The sequence below is a fragment of the Protopterus annectens genome, chromosome 2.part2 (genome assembly GCF_019279795.1).
Source record: "Protopterus annectens isolate FY-2018-M chromosome 2.part2, PAN1.0, whole genome shotgun sequence".
Classification (NCBI taxonomy): Eukaryota; Metazoa; Chordata; order Ceratodontiformes; family Protopteridae; genus Protopterus; species Protopterus annectens.
This window is the reverse complement of record NC_056730.1, coordinates 411,345,123-411,366,962: the sequence shown is the minus strand read 5'-3', so window position 1 is coordinate 411,366,962 and position 21,840 is coordinate 411,345,123. Positions and strand designations below refer to the sequence as shown.

At 41.7% G+C, this 21,840-nt stretch overlaps 1 protein-coding gene across 1 annotated transcript in view; it reads right to left on the bottom strand.

Moving 5' to 3' along the window:
• Positions 1 to 21,840, bottom strand: part of LOC122795948 (transcription factor TFIIIB component B'' homolog) — a 390,329-nt gene that overhangs the window by 341,441 nt on the left and 27,048 nt on the right. The window contains exon 2 of the mRNA XM_044064431.1: positions 21,452 to 21,533. Within this exon, the coding sequence (XP_043920366.1) occupies positions 21,452 to 21,533 (82 nt within the window). The remainder of the gene's footprint in view (positions 1 to 21,451; positions 21,534 to 21,840) is intronic.

Below are 21,840 nucleotides of genomic sequence, written 5' to 3'. Positions count from 1 at the left end.
GAATCTATGAATAGCAGTCTAGTCTGAACAGTGCTCCTAAAACATTCTTTACAGACATTTAAAGAATCCAGCAACAGTCTTGAAAATGTTGTTGGAAATGTAAAATGACAGCAAAATGAACCATTTTTGAAAGGTAGCCCAAAACAGCTGGCACTGGAAATGAAAAAGGGTGAAACCAAACCTTTCAACTGTACAGATTTTTGCAGAATGTCCAGATTTTCGCCACATATTTTTGGTATGTTTCTCATAAAATTGTGGTTTTCTGGCAAATCACTGACAAATCATTGAGGACTTAAGTCAGAAAATAATGGCACACATTTAAGTTTCACATTCATATCCTTTAGAAAATTCATGCTGAAGCATAAAATGTTATTCTACCCACTTTCTAATTTTGTAAGAACAGTATTTAAAAAGTGTCCCTATTTTTACAGCTTTGTCCCCCCATTATTTGTGCCTTTGTCCATATTTCTTCCTCTAACAGGTTGAGAAGTATGGATCAAACCATTTGGTTGTTATCCATATTGAAGAACATGACCATTCTGCTCTTGTATGTTTTCCTTGCATTGGTTCATTGAGCAGGAGCAGCATCTGGACAACCCTTGGACAGAATACAGTGTCGCTAGTCATTGTTAAAACTAAAATAACTACACACACAGCCAAAGGGAATGGAAAGTCTGACTGAAACTTCCAAAAGAGATTTTGCCATAAAATCAATCAAGCCAAGCAGAGAGAATCACACTTATTGAGCCCTGAAAGGGGTTAGGAGAGTGACTGAAGTTCTAGTTTGGCTGGCTTTTTCTTGCAGTTATTAGTGAAATGGTTTGTCCGTGTGACTTTTTTACCACTGGTTTGTTTTTTTTGGGATTTTTTGCAAGCATCCTATTTTTCAGACATCAGGCTTGATTTTATACTCTGTATTTCTAAAGTATAGCCAAACAGCCCACTTATGCTGCACTGACCAGGTCAGAAAGACTGAAAATAGCATTTCTACACCTAGCTGGGCAGGCTCTACTGAACTAAGTCCACCCATAAAGACAAAAGTAAATTTATGGCTATTCAAAAGACATTTAAATTAAACACTGGTATGTCCTTAAGAGGTTATCCGAAATATCCCATGGAAATCAACTACAGGTGATCTATGGTATTACACACTGAAGACTCTAGCTTAGCAGGGTCTTTCTTGCAGTTTTGACTAAATGGTTTGTCTGTATAATTTTTTAAACACATTTACTGAATTATCACTTGTGACAGACACATTTTCATTTACATAAAAGTAATCTAACTGTATTAATAAGTTCACATTTACATAGTTCACATATACTGCTATACATCATATAACCTAAGCAACACAACAAATTATTCAATTTCTGGTCTTTTTTTTTAAAAAAAGAAACATCTTTATTAAACCATCACTTATGAAATAGGCAATCACACATTTATACAAATAAAAACAAACCACACCGACACAGTCCTAGTTGCAAGCATTTTACATCACAAACCACACTGACCCACTTCTAGTTGCAATTCCCATGTTTGTCTATCTAGTTTGCTCCCCTTTTCTAAAGATCTCAATTCCAGTTGTATTCTCTGTTTCTATATTCACTACTTCTAGTATAGCTGGTTTAGACTGATTTCCATTTTCTAGTAAAAGTTTTTTTGGCAGCCACCATAATTAGACACAGCAAGGCCTTACCATGTCTAGGCAATTCTGATTCTGCATCACTGCTCAAAAAAATCATGTCCCTCATCACACCAATCTGCCCACCCAGCATCTCTGACAGTGCATCCTGTAGGGCATGCTTAAAGTCCACCAACTCACTGCACTCCCAGAAAATATGTTCATAATTACCTCTTTCATTTGGCTGGGTAACCTCTTTCCCTTTGGGTTGGACATTATTTGGGGTGGTTTGCAAGCACCCTATTTTCGACATCAGGCATGACTTTAAGCTCTGTTTCTAATATAAAGCCAAACAGTCCATTTATGCTATATTGGCAGGGTTAGAAAAAAATTTAAACATAGCATGTCTGCAGCTATCCGAGTTTGACTTTATTGTCCTGAATGTAACGATAAAGATGAAAAAGTAAAAAGCAAGAATTCCTGGTTATTCAGAAGCCATTTAGCTGAAACACTGGTAATGTCCTTAAAAAGTCATCTGATCATACCCCATTGGCCTCCACTGCAAGAAGTTTAAAGTATTACGCACTTAAGATTCTATCTTGGCTGGATCTTCCTTGCAGTTTTTGAGGAAAATCAAAGTAATCTTGGTCCAGATCTGCATTACACCCCCCCCCCCCGTGAATGTCCCCTGCAGGAAGGCTTTGGGAACAGAAGTTGCTACATTTGGCACTAGTTGAAGATGAAAAGTTACAGCAATAGGTTACAAGTAAGGCTTTTTCAACAAACAAAGTTTCCATGCTACACAAACTTAGCAAATCTGCTGAGCACTGTCTGTACTCGTACAAGGTTGCTAAAGCCTGGAACTCCTTACCTGTATCTATCAGGTCCATACCTTCCTCTCTAATCTTTCAAAATCACTCTGAAAGACTTCTAGCTAACATCTGGCTCTGTTCTTGCTCAAAATGAGGATAAACTATATCCCTAAATGTATGCATGTACCTTTTCAATCCGCATACATCCTTACTATCCCTTCTTCACTTACTTCCTTACCATCAAATTCTTTTCCCTGACTTTCACTCTAAATATACCATAAACATGTTTTTCCCCGTCTTCATATTGCAATTCCTATTTCTGTTAGGATAACTTACCTTATTTCTAAACAAACTAGCTAAAATTTCTCTAAAATATTAAATAATTGTCATATCTTGTATAGATTCTTAACCAATGTTTTTATATTGTCTAAATCGTTATAACTGTTTAACTGCAGATGCTTTTGTTTTATTTTTGAAGACTGTAAAACTATTTATCTTAAAATGTTTTGTAATAATTTGGAACTTTTCTACCTAGGCCTCCACTCAAAATGGGCTTCTACCCAGTTGGATATTCCCAGCAATCAAATGTCAATAAATAAATAAATAAAACAAGCTAAATCTCGAGTCAAGTGACATCAGCAAACAAAGTTGGAGCCTGTCTGCATGATGGCTTCTACAGGAATGTGTGCACTTCTCTTAATTTCTTAACGGGTTTGTAGAAAAAGTCTCTTCCATTTGCTTGCTTGCAATACCACAGCCATGTTGTCAGTATGAATGGTGACTGCACTATGAAGGAGGAGTGAGAACTGTTGTCCTTATCTACAAAATACTGATGTCCAGACTGGCCTCAGACTGCAACCATGCACTCTGGACACTCTGCTCTTGACACAGAGCCCCCCACACACACACCCTCTCCCAAGCTATGGCCATCTATGGTGTTGACTGTGACGCCCGTGCCCTGGCCCAGCAATCAATGAGCCTCAATCCTCACCACTAACACCAGAGAAGGCATCTCATATATGAGTAAAGGATAACAAATACACACAGTAAAGTGCAATTTCCCTTAACAGGACATAGAGATCACAGTCAGTCCGGGGCTGGTCGCTCCCTTGCTCTCCAGGTCCCCTATAAGACTCCCCACTGGCACAGCTATAGAGTCCAGATCTCAGTCTAGCTGGGCAAGCTAAAATCTCTTGCACCCTCTCTGTCCAACCAATGCTTTGTGTCCCTGACCAAGTAGCTGACATACACACACTGTGAGATAAGAGTTTATACAACCACACAGACAATTCTGGGGAAGGACGGCACAGGTTCTTCAGCTGTGCCCTTTTACCCAGACTATACGGTAGTAATCACTTGCCACCACCCTGCTAATATTATCAGCTACCCAAAGGCCCTTAAAAAGGGTGTACAATTATTACTGTGCAATATTATTATCCAATTGGTAGATGTGACTAAACAGTCAAGGCTTAGAGTGACTTGGTACAGTAATCACTATAAATATGCAATGTACTCTAGCGCTTAAATTATCTCTACACAAACCAGCCACAGTTAAAAGGTTTTAAAATATTTAATAATAAATAATTAAAACCACAAGACAATACTTTCTACTACACAGTACTAGTCAACAGAGTTCAGAGATCACACAGAAATACTTACAATAAATCAGTAGTACAGTTCTCACATCACAGAAAAACACAAGTCTAATATTTCTAGTTTCTAGCTATCCGTAAAATAAAACACAAGTCTAAGATAACTTGCATGTGAGCAAGAGGAGTGCTGTAAGTTGGATGTTCAAGACAAAAATGCTCAATGCCTTCTGATTCTCTCTGTTCAAATTGTTATTGCAGTTCTGATAAACATTACATCATTCTTTTACACTTTCCTGGAGTTCCCAGGCTACACTAACTGCATTTACATTCTTAACATCTCCCTTTTGTTATCTTACAGCTGGTCAGGAACAGAGCAATACAAATGCATTTGCATGTTTAAATCTAGCAATTTAACTCTTGGTTAAAACAACAGAAAGAATTTCTTCATCTAAACTTTTCGGCACCACTGTCTACTTCAAAGGGTCACCACAAGCTTTACTTTGGTCAGTAGATTGCACTGTTGTCACATGTATTTCCAGTTCCACATGTAACAGTATTTCTTTACATTTAAGACAACAAGCCTGTAGTTTCCATTCATATTTACAAATGACAGAATTATCTATAAAATTTTATCTGGCTAGGCTGGCAGCCTTAACCCTTCTCTACCAGTCTTCACATCTCCCCCCCCCCCCGGGAAACTCAAGCTAGTTTTTCACGTGACCCTTGAGAAACGCCACTTGAGAGGGTCAGGTCTGAGTATACCTACCCCAGTCCCTGTCTTGAGAGCCCATCTGCATTGGCATTGTTACTCAAACTGCAGTGCTGCACTGACCTATGATATGCTTGCATCCCCAGGCTCCATCTTAGCAACTTGGCATTTTGCTGGCTGGCTCTGTTTAATCATGTTAGGGGGTTGTGATCTGCCATAACAGTGAAATTCCTTCCATACAGATAAGGCTGAAGTTTCTGCAATGCACACACTATGGCTAGACATTCCTGTTCGACAGCTGCATAGCATTCCTCCCTGGGTTGGAGCCTATGACTGAGATAAACCACTGGGTGCTCTCCAACCCTCTGAAAAAATCTGGCTAAGTACAGCCCTACCCCATGGTTTGAAGCATACACCTGCACAACACATTCTTTGCTGTAATCTGGACAGGCTAACACAGGGGGTCCTTCCAAAAGCTTCTTTAATCTTCTGGAATGCCTGCTCACATGTCGGGGTCCACACTACCTTATCTGGCCTATTCTTCCTTGCCAGGTCTGTGAGTGGAGCAGCTATGGGACTATAACTGGGGACGGAGTTTTTGTAGTACCCTGCTGTCCCTAAAAATGCCCTCACCTGCTTTTTAGTAACAGGTGCAGGACATGCCTGAACGGCTTCTACTTTGGCAGGTTCTGGCCTTATCTTACCACTCCCCAATCTATGTCCTAGGTAGGAGACCTCCGCCATACCCACCTGACATTTGTTCGGCTTAATGGTCAACCCTGCCCTCTGTAGTCTGCCCAGCACCTCCCTGACATGCTGAAGGTGCTCTGGCCCGGAATGGCTGTAGAAGGTAATATCATCTAGGTAAGCAAGGGCAAACCCTCCTGCTCCTACTAGGATATTATCTAGCAGTCTCTGGAAAGTCACTGGGGCATTCTTCATCCCAAAGGGCATCTTTGTGCACTCATACAAGCCAAAAGGAGTCACAAAGGCTGACTTCTCTCTAGCACTGGGAGTCAAAGACACCTGCCAGTAACCCTTGGTAAGATCAATGGTTTTAAGATACTTAGCCCCCGCCCCAGCTGCTCTAGGGCCTCATCTGTCCTAGGCATGAGGTAAGCATCCAACTCTGTGTGACTATTTAATTTCCTGTAGTCCACACAGAACCTGGTGCTGCCATCCTTCTTTGGCACCACCACTGGGGAGGCCCCAGGGACCACTGGCCTCTTGAATCACTCCTAGTTCCAACATCTCCTGTACCTCCTCCCTCAGGGTCTGTCTGACTCTCTCAGGCATCCTATAAGGGGCCTGCCTCATAGGCCTTTGAGGTCCTGTATCCACCTGGTGCTGTACCAGGTGGGTACTCCCTGATTTTCTGGTGAACGTGTCCTCAAACTCCTGCAACACTGCTCGAATTTCTCGAACCTGGTTAAGAGATAGGTGCTGGGACACTGCTACCCCTTCAAATGAGGTGTCAGACCGAGCCTCATTGAGGAGATCAGTCCCCAGATATCCCTCAGACTACTCCTGCAATCCACTGCAAATGCTCAGCACAAGGGCCTCCCTAACATGGTAAGGTTTCATCATGTTAACACGGTACAACTTGTGCCCCTGCCATCTGCCTAGCAGTTCCACCATGTAGTTAACATCACTTAGCTTTCTTACCATCTTGTAGGGACCCTCCCAAGCTGCTTGCAGCTTGTTGTGTCTGACTGGAATGAGAACCATTACCTGCTGCCCCACAGCATACTCTCTAGCTTGAGCATTCCTGTCATACCACACCTTTTTCTGTTGGGCTTCTGCCAGATTCTCCTGGGCCAAGCCGATGAGTTTCCTGAGCCTTGTCCTGAGGTTGAGGATGTATGCCACAACAGACTCCTTGTGAGACTAGCACTCACCTTCCCACTCATCTCAAATTAAATGTAGAGGTCCCCTCACCCTATGCCCATACAGCAACTCAAAGGGTGAAAAACCTGTGGATTCCTAGGGAACCTCTCTGTTAGCAAACAGATGGGGTAAATATTTGTCCCACTCCCTCTTAAACTGATCTGCAAATGCCAGTAACATGGACTTGATTGTAGAGTTTAACCTCTCAACAAGACCATTAGTCTGGGGATGGTAGGGGTGGTCTTCATGTGCTTCACCGCACAGGACTTCCACATACAAGCCAACAGGTCTGACATGAAATTGGAACCTGTCAGTCAGGATTTCTTTTGGGAAACCTACCCTGCTGAAAATCTCTAAAAGCACTTGCCACCTTCTCGGCCTCAATGGAGGACACAGCCAATGCCTCAGGGTATCGTGTAGCATAATCCACTACCACTAGGATATACTTTTTCCCTGTGGAACTTGGGATACTCAGAGGCCCCACAATATCCATATCTACCCTCTGAAATGGTTCCTCAATCACAGCCAAAGGCATAAAAAGAGCTCTCACCTTGTCTCTAGCCTTGCCTACCTTTTAGCGCTGCTCAAAGGTCCTGCAGTACCCTGTTACATCTACAGAAATTCCTGGCCAATAGAAGTTCTGCATAATATGCCTCTTTGTATGTTTTATGCCCATATGACCTGCAAAGGGAATATCATGGGCTATAGCTAGAAGCGACAGACAGTAGGCCATAGGCACTACCATCTGCTTTACTCTCTCACCTTCTAGCCCTCCCTCACGGGTGCACTCCCTGCATAGTAACCCTTTGTCCCTGTATACAGATTCCCCATTTCCTTGAGAATCAGGTACCTCCCTAGCTACGTGCCTCAGGCCTTGCAATGTAGGGTCTGAGAGCTGAGCCTGTCTCAACTCTCTCCTTGTAATCCTTCCCAGCTCACCCTTCCATAGGAAGTTTGGCATCCTCTGACAGTGGTGCCTCACTGTCAGCCTGGGTCGAACTACTCACCTCTACCTTTGCAGTCACTCTGACCAAGGAAACATCAGTACCCACAAGCAGCTGTGGCTCACCTTCAGTCTCACTGATACAGAGTAGCTCCCTCCCTGAAGTAACCACCTCACCAGTCCGGGCTGCAAGTATGCAGTCTGTCTGGGTCTCCCCCAGGCTACCAAACCCACATGCTTGTCTACTAGCCTGAATGTGTAACTGCATAAGCACATGGTACTGCCTCATCCAAATCCTTCCCTCTCAGAACATTTGCAGAATGGTAGTTTAGTACCCCTGCTGTCTCTAGACAACCTACTATTGGCATTTTGTCTTTCCCACTTACTGGCTCCCTCACTTTTGGTTCCCCACCTTGCCTCTGTGGACATGTGTATGCCACATGGCCCCACTGGTTGCATTCACAACATCTAACCCTAGGTCCTGGATGTGTACATCAACTAGTGGCTTCCTCTGCTACTGGCAGATTCTGTTGGGGCAGTCTGTGCTACCCACCATGGGTTCCTTTAGACCCATGAGCAGTACTGCGGGTCCCTTTCCTGTGCAGGGCTGCATAGGTATAGGTCTCCCTTCTTCCCCAACTCATCTGAAGTAGCACACTGTCTATCAGCTAACCAGATCCTCATGTCTCAGAGGAGGTGCTAAGGGCTTGTTCGCTAACCAAAAGGTCTTCCAGTCCTTCAAAAGTGGTGATCTGACATGCACTCACCTACCTATGGAAATAAGTCCTCAGTTCAGCAACATATTCACACACAGTTTCATCTGCCTTGCGTCTATGCTCACAAAACTTTTTTCTATACATTTCAGGTGTTAGCTTAAACAGTTCTAAAAGACATTTTTACAGCAGTATAATCAAAACATGCAACGTCAGACATTTTGGACAAAACAGTTACAGCTTTGCCATGGAGTAAGGGGGGTCAAGAACCGTACCCAGACCCCTTGGTCAACTTTCATGCTGTTTACATACCCTCTCAAACATAAGAATGAAATTATCAAAATGATCCCCCTCTTGAAACTGAGGGAGAAATTTACTAACCTTTTGTGCTTCTGGGGTCCAGTTACTCCCTTCCCCATTACCTCCATGACTCTGGCGGAGAGTCAGCATCATCTTCTCATGCTGCAACTGCTTTTCTTTTTCTTCAGCTTCCAGATGTAACAGTTTCTCGTTCTCCTCAGCCTGTAGACTCCTCAGTCTCTCAGCTGCTTCTATTTCCAAATACTTGGCCTCCAACTCCAGTCTCTTTAGCTCCAGCTGGATTTTTAGGTCCACTGCAGAAAGGTTGAGCTGTCCATTCTCCGAGAGTATTACATCTCCACTGCCAGTCTGATTGTCCTCCTGATTGCAGTTTTCTGATGCAGCTGTAACCAAGGCTGCAATCAGGTCTGCCTTAGTCAGGTTTCCATGCACCAGTCACCTAGCCTGGCACATCTTTACCAGCTGGCTCCTTGTCAGCTTTCCATACTCCTCTGCGAACATGCTGCCTGCTCACCCTGACTAACTAAGCTAACAAATGAAATAAAACAATTGTGATCTGAACTCTGAGTATTCACATCATGGTTGTTTTAGTACAAAACACTTTCAAAGCTCACTGTACACAAGCTACCGGATTCACTCTACCCACACCACTACAAGCCAATTAGTATTTGCCAACCAATTAATATGTGATGTGGATATCCCACTGCTGCTAAATACAAATGTGTGGATATTCCAACCACTTCCACTATAAATGTGACGCCCATGCCCTGGTCTAGCAATCAAGGAGCCTCAATCCTCACCACTAACACCAGAAAGGGTGTCTCATATTTGGAAAGGATAACAAATACACAGAAATCAGTCAGTCTGCGGCTGGTTGCTCCCTTGCACTCCAGGACCCCAATAAGTCAACCCATTGGCACAGCTATAGAGCCCAGATCTCAGCCTAGTGGGCAAGCTAAAATCTCCAGCACCCTCTCTGTCCAACCAATTTTTTATGTCCCTGCCCAAGTAGCTGACACACACTTTGATATCAGAGTTTATACAACCACACAGACACTTCTGGGGAAGGCTGGCACAGGTTCTCCAGCTGTGCCTCTTTTACCCAGACTATATGGTAGTAATCATTTCCCACCACTCTGCTAATATTATCAGCTACCCAAAGGCCCTTAAAAGGGTATCCAATTATTACTGTGCAATATTACCCAATTGGTATATGTGACTAAACAGTCAAGGCTTATTAGAGTTACTTGGTACAGTGATTACTATAAATATGCAATGTACTCTAGCGCTTAAATTATCTCTACACAAACCAGCCACAGTTAAAAGGTTTTAGAATATTTAATAATAAATAATTAAAACCACAATACAATACTTTATACTACACAGTGCTAGTCAACAAAGTTCAGAGATCATACAGAAATACTTAAAATAAATCAGTAGTACAGTTCTCACATCACAGAAAAACACTTAGTTTAATCTTTCTAGTTTCTGGCTATCCCTAAAACAAAACACAAGTCTAAGATAAAATACATGCGAGCAAGAGGCAGTGCTGTGAGTTGGATGATCAAGACAAAATGCTCAATGCCTTCTGATTCTCTGTTCAAATTGCCGTTGCAGTTCTGATAAACATTACGTCATTCTTTTACACTTTCCTGGAGTTCCCAGGCTACACATTAACTGCATTTAAATTCTTAACATCTCCCTTTTGTTATCTTGCAGCTGGTCAGGAACAGAGCAATAAAAATACATTTGCATGTTTAAATCTAGCAATTTAACTCTTGGTTAAAACAATAGAAAGAATTTCTTCATCTAAACTTTTTGGCACCACTGTCTACTTCAAAGTGTCACCACATGCTTTACTTTGGTCAGTAGAGTGCACTGTTGTCAGATTTCCAGTTCCACATGTAACAGTACTTCTTTACATTTAAGACAACAAGCCTGCAGTTTCCATTCATATTTACAAATGACAGAATTATCTATAAAATTCTATCTGGCTAGCCTGGCAGCCTTCACCCTTCTCTACCAGTCTTCACATTGACTACAAGAGTGTGAAGGTGAAATGGAATGATCAGAGTAAATCTGAGTACCTTAAGGGACTACTGTAAGTGCATACATATTTTGGAAAATCTTACTTGATGGGAAAATAGGTCTATCATCTGAAAACACTAAACTAACTCCACTAACTATAGGATGCTTGTATAAACTTGACATAAGGAGCCACGTATACAGTCACTGCTGCAATACCTACTGGCTTGAGAAAAGTACTGCTGAAGCCTCAAAATATGGATAAATGCAAAATTTTTGCACTAGACTTGAATAATAAAATACAAGCCCTGAAAATGTTTGAAGTCCCTCAAATTTTACATGTGGTGCAGGTCCACTTTTATATTTCAGAAGAAACATATTGGGATGGGCTATATAGAACCATAGGGAAAAGTTTATACGAAGATAAGGGATCTTGAGTCAGTTGGGATAAACTAAGTCTCTCAAGGAAAAGTGACTGTACCAGATTATAAGGCAACATATCTTAGATTGTTCTACATATGTTCTAAAATAGACTTTACAATTCCAGATGGAAACAAATGACACTTAGGCAATATAGCATCATCCCAGAAAGTGAAAAACTTGCTGAGCTGTATCCGGCTCTATTGCTAAGAGATGAAAAACAAACGCAATCAAGTATACAAAGCAGTAAAAAAAGAAAATGGGAACAAAGATTTAAACTGGGGAAGTGAATTACACCCAGCAGGACTGGGGTCAAGGTAAAAACTGGATAATCCAACCCTCGGAATTGATAAAGGAAAAAGAAAGGTTTACAGAGAACTATGGTTAGGGAATGATGTACTAAATTGGACTCTGGTTAAGGAATAGATAGACTTTTGCAACAGAGACTGTTTTGAGAGAAGTTAAAAAAAACACTGAAAAAAACATGGAACAGAACTGAAACACAAATGAGATGACATCAAAAAGTTAATAAAACTGCTGATAGAAGCTAAAAAATAGAAAATTAGAAGGCAATGAAATGCTGCGTCACATGAAACTGTACAAAAACAGGGTGAAATTTTAGATATTCCTCAATTGCATAAGGATTGGTACATTAGTCTATCACCGAAATGAGCTACCATATCTAAAAAAAAATGCAGAATCTTGGGTTGGAAGTGTGTTCACATATATTTCTATGTCCCAGCTCAATTATACAATATACTTCTATGCCCCAGATAAATTCTACAAAATGTTCCCAAATGTTAGTCTAAGATGCTTTATCTACATAATGCATATTTGTAAATAATTTATTCTGTCATGAGCATCTTAAATGCATCTCTTTCTCACCAGGCCTCTGCTGAAAACAGGCTTTGTTCAATCAGACTTTCTCAGTCTTATTAATCAAACAAAATTAAACTGGCTAAATAAATGGAGATGTGAAGGAAACCAGAGAGGAGACTGTAAGCACATCATTTGGCCTTGTCCAAAACCTAATACAATACAAGCAGATCTAATTTATAAGTTAAAAAAGTTGCATAAACAGCAGCAAATGAGTAAAGGCAATAAGCTGCTGAATTGGTTTAATTAGACAGAAGCAAAACACATTGGGCGTTTAATCTACTTTTACGAAACTCTAAGAAAGTTATTAAGAGACACGGGGTATTGAACAAGGAACCGCTGAAAAAAGAGAGTTGATGAAGGAAACTTGGAGATTATGAGGAGAGAAACAGAAAAAGAGGTCTCAGCCTTCTGTGCAAGAACTAATGGGTTTTATGGAATCAAATAATAGATTAAGAAACTCGAATATTTAAATGTATAAATTTAGGAGGTACCCATTTAGTTATTTAACAATGAGTGGTGGGGAGATCAAATTAATATTAACCTTTCATACTGAATGTGATGTATTATGCATATACAATCATTCATAATATTATTACAATATGAATGTAACTAAACTCTGAATAGGGTACTTAATCACTTAACAGTAACATGATTCTGTCTATACTGCAATAAGGGACAGGCACCAGAGTATGAACAAGTGTACCATGCATGCAGATTGTACAGTTTGTTAAATCCCACTTTTGCCGAGTAATACAGCAACCAAAGAATGTACAGCTGAAAACATTTGAGACTGAAGCAGCTGTAACAATGCTGCTTGTAGAGGAGGAATCCTGTCCTGTCCTATGGAAGATGAGTCTTGCAGAACAATGTTCAAAGAAGTATCCAATGAATATCAGGGTCTGTGATGGCTCAGTCTAGAACTTTGTGGTGCCCACCACAATTACATAAGACTGAAACAGCTGAAAAAGAAACTCCAGTGCTGTTAATAGCTTGTTTATAGTTGGTTTAATCAGCAGTCAGTCATCAATTTTTGCAGCCACTGATTCACTGCAAGTACAACCATGTATTTCGTCAACACTCACGGGCTGAGAGAGACTAAACAGAAGAGCCCAAACCTACCAGTAATGGATTCTTACATAGACACTTAAAACTTCTTGGTGATTTTATTGTCTATGCAGATAGGCATTTTGGAGTTCCAAACTACAAATCCAGGCTCCTTCTAACCAAAAAGGGAGAAATGATTGCACTGTAACCCATTTTTTTGTTATTAGGGTCCTATTTATTTAAGCTGATTAAGTCTCATATCAGTCTGAGCTCTTCTGAAGTCGTTACCAGCAAAAGTAACACCTGGATCTTATACGATCTGGTGTAACCTTCTGGATAACTTTTCTGAAATAGGTTTGGAACCTCTTTTCTTACCACATTCTTTTGATGGCATAGTACATACAAATATTTCAATCATGGGCATCAACACCCTTCTAGCTTGCCAATATATCAAAAAAAGAAGTTATGTACTCACAATAACGTTCCATTTCAGTTGTTCATCTTGCCTTCATTCTTACTAATGGATTTGGAGCCAAACCTCGGCTCAGACTAGGCAGCCTGCAAAAACCCGAGGTCTTCAACCAGCTCGAGGCCAACTCACTATCCCAAAGATGCACCTTGATCTTCCCTCAGATCTCGGTTGCTGCAAACTGGCTACCTATGACTATTAATATGCCATTCTAAGAACTGGATAAGAGAATACACCATAAATAAGAGAGGTCTCGGACCTCAGGTAGACTGGATGGGGTTGGAGGGTGGGACGAAAGAATGAAGGTGAGATGAACAACTCACATGGAACGTTATGGTGAGTACATAACTTCTTTACGTGAAGTTGTTCTATCTCGCTGCTCATTTTTATGGATGGGTAGCGTCCCAAGCACCATCTTTCTCAGGTGGCTCATGGGAGAATGTTCTTCAGAACAGTGGAACCAAAGGAAGCCCTGTCCCTGGAGGCCTTATCTACTTTGTAATGAGTGATGAGGGTATGAGGCCTTGACCAGGTAGATGCTGCACAATAGTATCTAATGGTAACTTAGCAGAGAACGCTGATGAGGTAGATACAGCTCTATTAGAGTGGGCCTTTATTTTTTGTTGTAATGGAGCATTCACAGAACTGTAAGTGAAAGAAATATAATCTGGTAAATATCTTAACAAGGTGACTTTTGTTATTGGAGCACCTTTTTTTTGATTCCCCAAAAAGAGACAAAGAGCTGTTTTGTTTTCCTGAATTGTTTGGTCCTGTCCAAATAAAATCAGAGTTGCCTATGAACATCAGGTTTGTGCAGCATGCGTTCCATCTTATTTGTGTACTTAGGGAAGAAAACAGGCAATTCAATAGATTGGTTGAGATTTGTGTCTGAGATTTGTGTCTGAACAAACTTTGGGTAAAAATGATGGATTAGTTCTGAGCGAGACTCTGTCATTATGGAAAATCAGATGAGGAGGATTGATGGTCAAAGGCCTGTAACTCAGAAATCCTCTGGGCTGAAGTGATAGCTATTAAAAATATAGTCTTCCATGACAGATGTTTCAAATCACAGGATGAGTCTGGTTCCAAAGGAGGTACTATAACTTGGAAAAGAACAAAATTTAGATTCCATGCCATGGCTGGAATTCTGACGGGTGGTCTCAAGTGAATAGTATCCTTGAGAAAGGCTTTAGAGAGATGGAGTGACATGACATTAGAACCTTGATGAAAGTTTGAGATTTCTGCTAATTGAACTAATGGTAACTGCTGCGGTTCCTTCACTGGAAAGTTTACTCAAACTCCAGAATAGATTAAATTAAAGCTAGGTATAGATCAATATCATTGAGATGCCCATAAAGAAAATCTCTTCCATATGCTATGCTATAATTTTCTGGTAGATAATTTATGAGAGGATATTAAAACATGTTGAGCCTCGGATGAGAGGTTGTGAATCCTGGCTATTTTTGGAAATGGAGCAGTCAAGCTGTCAGTTTGAGGGAGTGGAGAGAAGTATGAATAGCCCCCGATGAATGGGTCAGATCATCAGGAACCAGGTCCAAGATCCAAGGCTCTTCCAACAGTTGAGGCTGAAAGAAGAGAAAACAAATCTGATGAGGCCAGTAAGGGGCTATTAAGATTACGGTCCTTTGCAGAGTCTTTGCTTTCTGTAATACTTAGGGTCTTAGAGGGAAAGGGGGGAAGGCATAAAGGAGACCCAGGGGCCAATTGTGCACCAGTGCATCCCTTCGGGCATCCTGCAGCGGTGGGATTAGGGTGAAGTAGCTGCTGCACAAGTTCGTTGGGAATGCAAAGAGATTGCGGCAAGGCTGGCTCCACCTGCGGAAGATGCTTTCTGCTACTTGATTCTTTAGGGACCACTCATGAGGCAAGAAAATTGCCCTGCTTAGCTTGTATGCTTTCACACTGGATTTCCCTGGGATGTGCATTGCTATCAGAAAGCGCTGGGTGGAAGTTGTCCACTGCCATACTCTCAGGGCCTCTCGACACAGGGGATAAGATTTGGTTCCTCCTTGTTTGTGTACCAGACCACTGACATATTGTCCATCTGAATTGCAACTGTTCCCAAAGGACGAGAGTCTTGAAAGGACTACAATGCTAGGAGTACTGATATCAATTCCAGGACATTTATATGCAGATGAGCCTCATGCTTCTTCCACGTGCCTTGGGCTGTTCTTCCCTGATAATGCCTCCGCCCACAATATCAAGGAAGCATTTGTTACTATGATATGGTGCAATATTGGAAGTTCTTGAAATGACCATTGAGAGAACAGGAGCCATTGCAGTACTCGCATGTGCATCCGAACCAGAGGAATTGCTATGATCGCTGCCGCCACTGTTCCTAGAAATTTGAGTCCCACTGAGACTGGGACTTTTGTCTTTGAAAGCAAGTCTAGGATTTGTTTTCGTAAAAGACAAACTCTTTCTGGAGGAAGGCTTAAGATCATTGTGACTGTACTTAGTTCTGCTCCTATAAAAACAGTCAGTTGCGATAGCGATACAGCAGATTTTTTTGAGTTTATGGTAATCCCCAATTGATTGCAGAGATTCAAAGTTGTGACCCTTGCATGCATGAGTTGATGCCTGGTGGTGACCGTGAGGAGCCAGTTGTCTAGGTATGGAAACACCTGGAATTCCCAAACGTCTCAGGTGAGCCGTGATGACTGTCATGCATTTGGTGAACACTTTGGGGGCTGTAGTAAGACCAAAGGGCAGAGCGTGAAATTGATTATGACTGGTTCCCAGCCGGAAGCGTACATGATTCCTGGATGGCCTGTCCATTTTTATGTGGTAGTACGCATCCTGGAGATCTATCAAGCACATCCAATGATCTTTCCCCAGAAAGGGGAGTACTGACTGTAGAGTGACCATCCAGAACTTTTTTACCAACTAGTTTACTCTGCTGAGGTCCACAATAGGTCCCCAGTCCCCTGTTTTCTTTGGAACTAAAAATAACCTTGCGTAAGTTCCAGATCCTCTCTGGTCTGCTGGGACTGGCTGGATGACTTTTTCCAGCAACATTTGGACCTCTAAGGCTGATTGTTCCCTATGGCTGGGTGGAACGTCTGGGATTTTTTTTTCACAACAGGGAGCGATGTGATAAAGGCGACTGAGTATCCTCTGGATATGATACTTTGTACCCAGCTGTCATTTGTTATTTTAAGCCAGGTGTCTGGGTACGAGGAAAGGCGTCCCCCAACTGCCTCCAGAGACAGTCAGGCCAACTCTCAGGAGCGCTGATAGGGCTTCCCAAAGAAATGCTCTCTGTCGCCCTGATTCGGCAGATCCCCTCTGCCGCGTGGATGACATCTTCGATTATTTCCCCCTCCTATGCCTCTAGAGGGAGGTTCACCACAAGTGTCCTGGAAAGATCCTTGAGACTTACGGAAACACATCTTTCCAACCCCCCTCCCTTTGGGGTAAGGTCTACTCAGGGTACAAAAATGTATTCCAAAGGCAAAGTCCTTCTGTATTTCTCACTCCTGGTAAGTGTTTCCTTCACTTTGTCCAAAAAGGGACAAGTCGTCAGAAGGGATGTTAACAAAGGAAGACTTAAAGGGTTCCGCAAAGGAACATAGGCGCATCCAGGAATGTCCCCAAAGGACAATTCCTGTACCCGCTGCTCTGCTCGTTCCATCAGCTGCGTATGACACCAGATGCATGGAAGAGTTCACAATAGAATTAAGAGTAGGGAGCTGGGAAGTTACTTTGCCAGAAACCCCTGCAGCTACTGAACCCGGCAGGGTTTCTCCCAGTTCTTTCAGGAGAACCCTTTGTAACCTAGTAAAATGTTAGAGATAGTTCAGCGAATTAAGGACAAAAGCCGCGGAACTAAACATAAGCTTCCCATACCTATCCATGATCCTGAATTCTCTATTAGGTGGATGAACAGACGTAGAAGTTTCTGAGAGTTCCTTCTTAGTGGCCGCTGTCACCACCATAGCATCAATGGACACTCCTTTACAGACAAAAGTTTTGTCTTGAGGGCAAGTTATAAATTTATTAGGTCTCTAGGGAACAGGCTCAATGGTATCTGGGGACTCCCATGCCCTCCAAGAAAGTAACTCAATTAACTCATCGAAGGGTGGAGACACCCAAGAGGTGGAGAGTTGAAACCCAAAAACCTTCAGAAGAACTGACTCATCATCATTAGGGTTAAGGGATTTCCAGCCACCCCTCTGTTTAAGAATTTCTAAGATATCTGCGAATGAGATATCCTCTGAGGAGGACCATGGGGACCCTTCTGACTCATCTAAGTCAGTATCTGAAGTGATGGATTCCTGTGGGGAGTCCAGATGCTTCCTCTTGCAAAGTCTCTTCCTGGAAACCTCTTCAGTGGCAGCTTCTGGAGAGGTCTCGGAAGAGCATGGCTCGCCCAACTGTTCTTGAGGCTCAGGATCTCTTATGCTTTAATGGAGCGTGTTTTGTAGAGGTAGACACCGGTGCTTTAAGGAAGGGAGCTGCTGGTACTGATGGAGTGGTTGTCGGCGTGGACAACGCCCTCCTCATGGCCTCAGAAGACCCTCAGCCCTGACTCGAGGAATCCCCTGGATCCGTGGATTCAAGGGACACTCCCGGCACTATGACAGAGAGCTCCAAACCCGAGGTTGGAGCAGAGCTCACGCAAGCGGAGGCCCCAAGAGGCAAAGTCAGTTAGACTATCCTCCCCGGACCTGACTGGCGAGCGTCAGCTCAGAGATCCCTCAGTCGGCATTGAAGATATCAGGGCAGTCGGGGCCGATAAACCTAAGGTATATACCAGCCTTGAGGGCTCCACGATCATCAGTTCCAAGCTCTCCCAGCTCCGAAACTTCGAGGCAGATTGGAGAAGGAACAGAAGATGGTGGGGGAACTTGTGTCAGCTCCCAAGTCCCAGGTTTGGTGCCGGTAAAATTTTTGAAAGCGCCGGTATCTGTAAAAGCCTCTTCACCACATGGTCCACATTCAAATCAGAAAGTCTACTTGAGGCACGAGAAAAATGTGTGGATGAAGCCACCAAAGTTAGGAACCAGCTCCTAATCAAAACAACAGTCGGCTCCTTTGGCTGTGGAGCCTATGTTGAAGCTCTACTCAACCCAGTTTTTGGAGTCGATGGACTTTTTCTGGGCTCCAAAGACGTCTTACAGAGTTTGTCAGTCTTATCCAGTGACTCTTGGAGGATTTCAAAAGACATTTATCCATGACTTTCCTCTTCCTCTCATGCAACACTCTAGCACTAAAGGAGTGGCATATACAATGGCTTTCTTGTAGGTGCACCTCCCCTAAACAATAGGCACAGTCATGTCCATCAGTGAGGGACATCGTTTGCCCACATCTTGGGTACTTTTTAAACCCAGACTTGGATTTTTCTTTCTCCTAATGAGACATCCTAACAGTCATCAATAGAGGAAAAAAGGTTTTATATCTGTATGAAAAACACACTCAGAAATAGGAGTGTCTCTAGGCTATGAGAAGAATATATCAACACTAAGTCTTAATAATGAGAATTCTAATTATCCAAATGTAGACTATATATATATATATATATATATATATATAAATAAACAGCACACAAACTCTTACTATCTAAATATCAAACACTTGACCTGTAAAAAAAAAAAAAAGAGGTCTCTAACTCAGAACACACTATGAATAGGAAGAGATAGTGAGAGACTAAAGGCCTAAAACAACATGGCCACTTAAAACTACTTATTTAAACTAAGTATCTAACTTTGAAAATCTAAATATTTAACTATTTATCTAAATATCTAAGTGAAGCTTTTAAGACAAGTCTTTAAGATGGAAAAACAAAAATTTACACTGGCCAGAGCTGGTGAACGTCCTATCAAGATGCAGCAGCAAACAAGATCTGAGGTAAGATCAAGGTACATCTTGGGATAGGGAGTTGGCCTTGAGCTGGTTGAAGACCTCGAGCGTTTGCAGTCTGCCAAGCTGGAGCAGAGGTTCGGCTCTGAACCCATCAGTAAGAATGAACAGCGAGAGAGAACAACTTCACATCACTTGTTCCCATAACAAGTGTCCAGGTTGCTATTAAAGATATCTAAACTAGTACTTGCTTTAATGCAATTTGGTAGTCTGTTCCATGCATCAGCTACTCTGTCAAGAGAACCAATTAATACACTTCTCATTGCTATAGCACATTCCACATAGGCTATATGATGATTGTCTAGAACTTTTTGATAACTCCAAACATTCCCAGAGACAGTTGTCTCTAAATGGCCTGTATAGTATTGTCAGGCAATATAAGACTCTAAACTGGATGGGGTTGAATGGGCTCATAAGCTTTTGGATATTTTTTAAGCAATTTTATTAAATGACACATTTTCATGTTTACATAAAGTGCAGCCCACATGCATGGTACTCTTCTTATTTAAATTTTGATTGCTGTTGCAACCATTTTATAATTCTATGGTTTACGCAACACTAATTAACTAGCGTCATCTAAAATAGTCAGTGCTCACATTTAACTTTTAATCACTTGTAATTGTTAAACATGTAAATCCAAACGGTTTAATAGGATGGGCCTTTCCCATCAATATGGTTGATAACTATATACTACCCCGAATGAAAATAACTGGGATCCTACCAGATAATTTGTGTGGAGCCATGCAATGGATAAAGCATTTAGGAGCTGCGTCTGTCCATTAGAAGTACAGGGGGGAAGACCTGGAGTACATTGTTTGTTTCCTATTCATAAATCTAAGCTACACTTGAAAATGGATAAGGGCAAACTTTGTTTAATGTGGATGCAGACTCTGTTCCACAGCAGCAGTATCCTCTGCGAAATATGGCTGTCCCTCCAAACAGTTCTATCGATGTTGCAGAAGAGGTTTAGATCCCTACACACAGTATTTCTGATGCCATATCACTTGCTGATGGGTCAGAGGATGCTTTCTATGCCAGATACAGGTCACCTCTCAACAGTCGTAGGAAACCAAGTAGTGATAGGGCTTTGGGTCAGTCCATGTAGGACATGTTTTAGGGCTTGCATCCTTTCAGTAAGGTATCTCTGTGGGCTTTCCAGTTGTGACAGATATATGCCAAAGGGGCATTATATTTAATGACTGGCCTAATAAGAGCTGAGTAAAGAAGAACAATGATATCCCTAGATCTAAACAAATTCTTTTGTCTATAAACTGTGCAATACAGAAGGACTTTCTAACAACCACCTTTGGCCAAATATGTGTCTGTTAGGTTACTGTCCACACAAGTTCTCAAATTTATCTATCAAATCCCAAACAACTGGCTCAACTCTTAGGGGCGTACCGTCAATATGGTAATTCCCTGGGGTAGATGACTTCCCAAAGGATACAATAATGTATTTTTACATATTTACTTTCAGTCTATGATTTTGGCACCAGTTACTTATGAGAAATCTTCCTGCAGGATGGCTAAGTCATTTGGGGATTCAGTGACTGCTCCTTGGTTGAAGTCAACTGTAAACCTAATCATTCAGAGCCCTTCGGTATTGGCTTTTACTTCAAAAAAGATGCTGCCAAACAAGAACGTTCCCAAGCACATCCTGGGGGACTCCACATGTGACTGGTCTCCCTGGAAAAAACTTCCCATATTTTGATTACAACTTCCTATCCATGAGCCAGCTAGCAATCCAGTGGGTGAGAAAAGGGGTTCATACCCTGTAGGTCCGCTATATTTTCAGCCACACTGCAGGTAACATTGTTCACAATCTGCTCACTGCATTGCTGCATTGTGATTTTGATATTACATGCTTAACTAAACATGCCCTGTGATTGTCTTTGGCTTGAGTAGCTATTTTAGCAACAAACTTGGCTCTGATGACTTGATTAGGCTCATGAGTTGTTTTATTATAGTGTCAAGGGCTCTAACATTCTGGGAATTACTCTTCTTACTTTTGGTCAAAATTAATTTCCTTTTATTATAAAGCTTGTTGATATTACGGTTCCACCATGCGAGTTTGTTTCTGAGGTTTGTCATGGACTTGTTCCTATTGGATACAGCATCATCTATGCAGCTGTTTACATGCTGGTGTACATTTCTGCATAAATATCACCATTAACTATTCTCTCAAGTCTGAAATCACAACACTGATTTAACATTGTGCCTTAAACATAAACAGTTAAGTAAACAATTTACAGCATAATCTGAAATCAGGAATTAACTAGTAACCACACTTTTATTTTCACAATATTACAAATAACAAATGTACAACTGACTTCACACTTCGTACTGCAGTCTACTTTTATTTAATACCAATAAATATCAAGTTGTTTGTTCCCTGTCAAGGTCCTTTTCAATTTTCATTGCAGCATCTCATAAAAGCCCTTTTTTTAATTATGGAATTCTGTTTCTGATCTTCATTATACAAATTACATGGAACTAAGAAAGTACAGTTGTGTACACTTACCAAA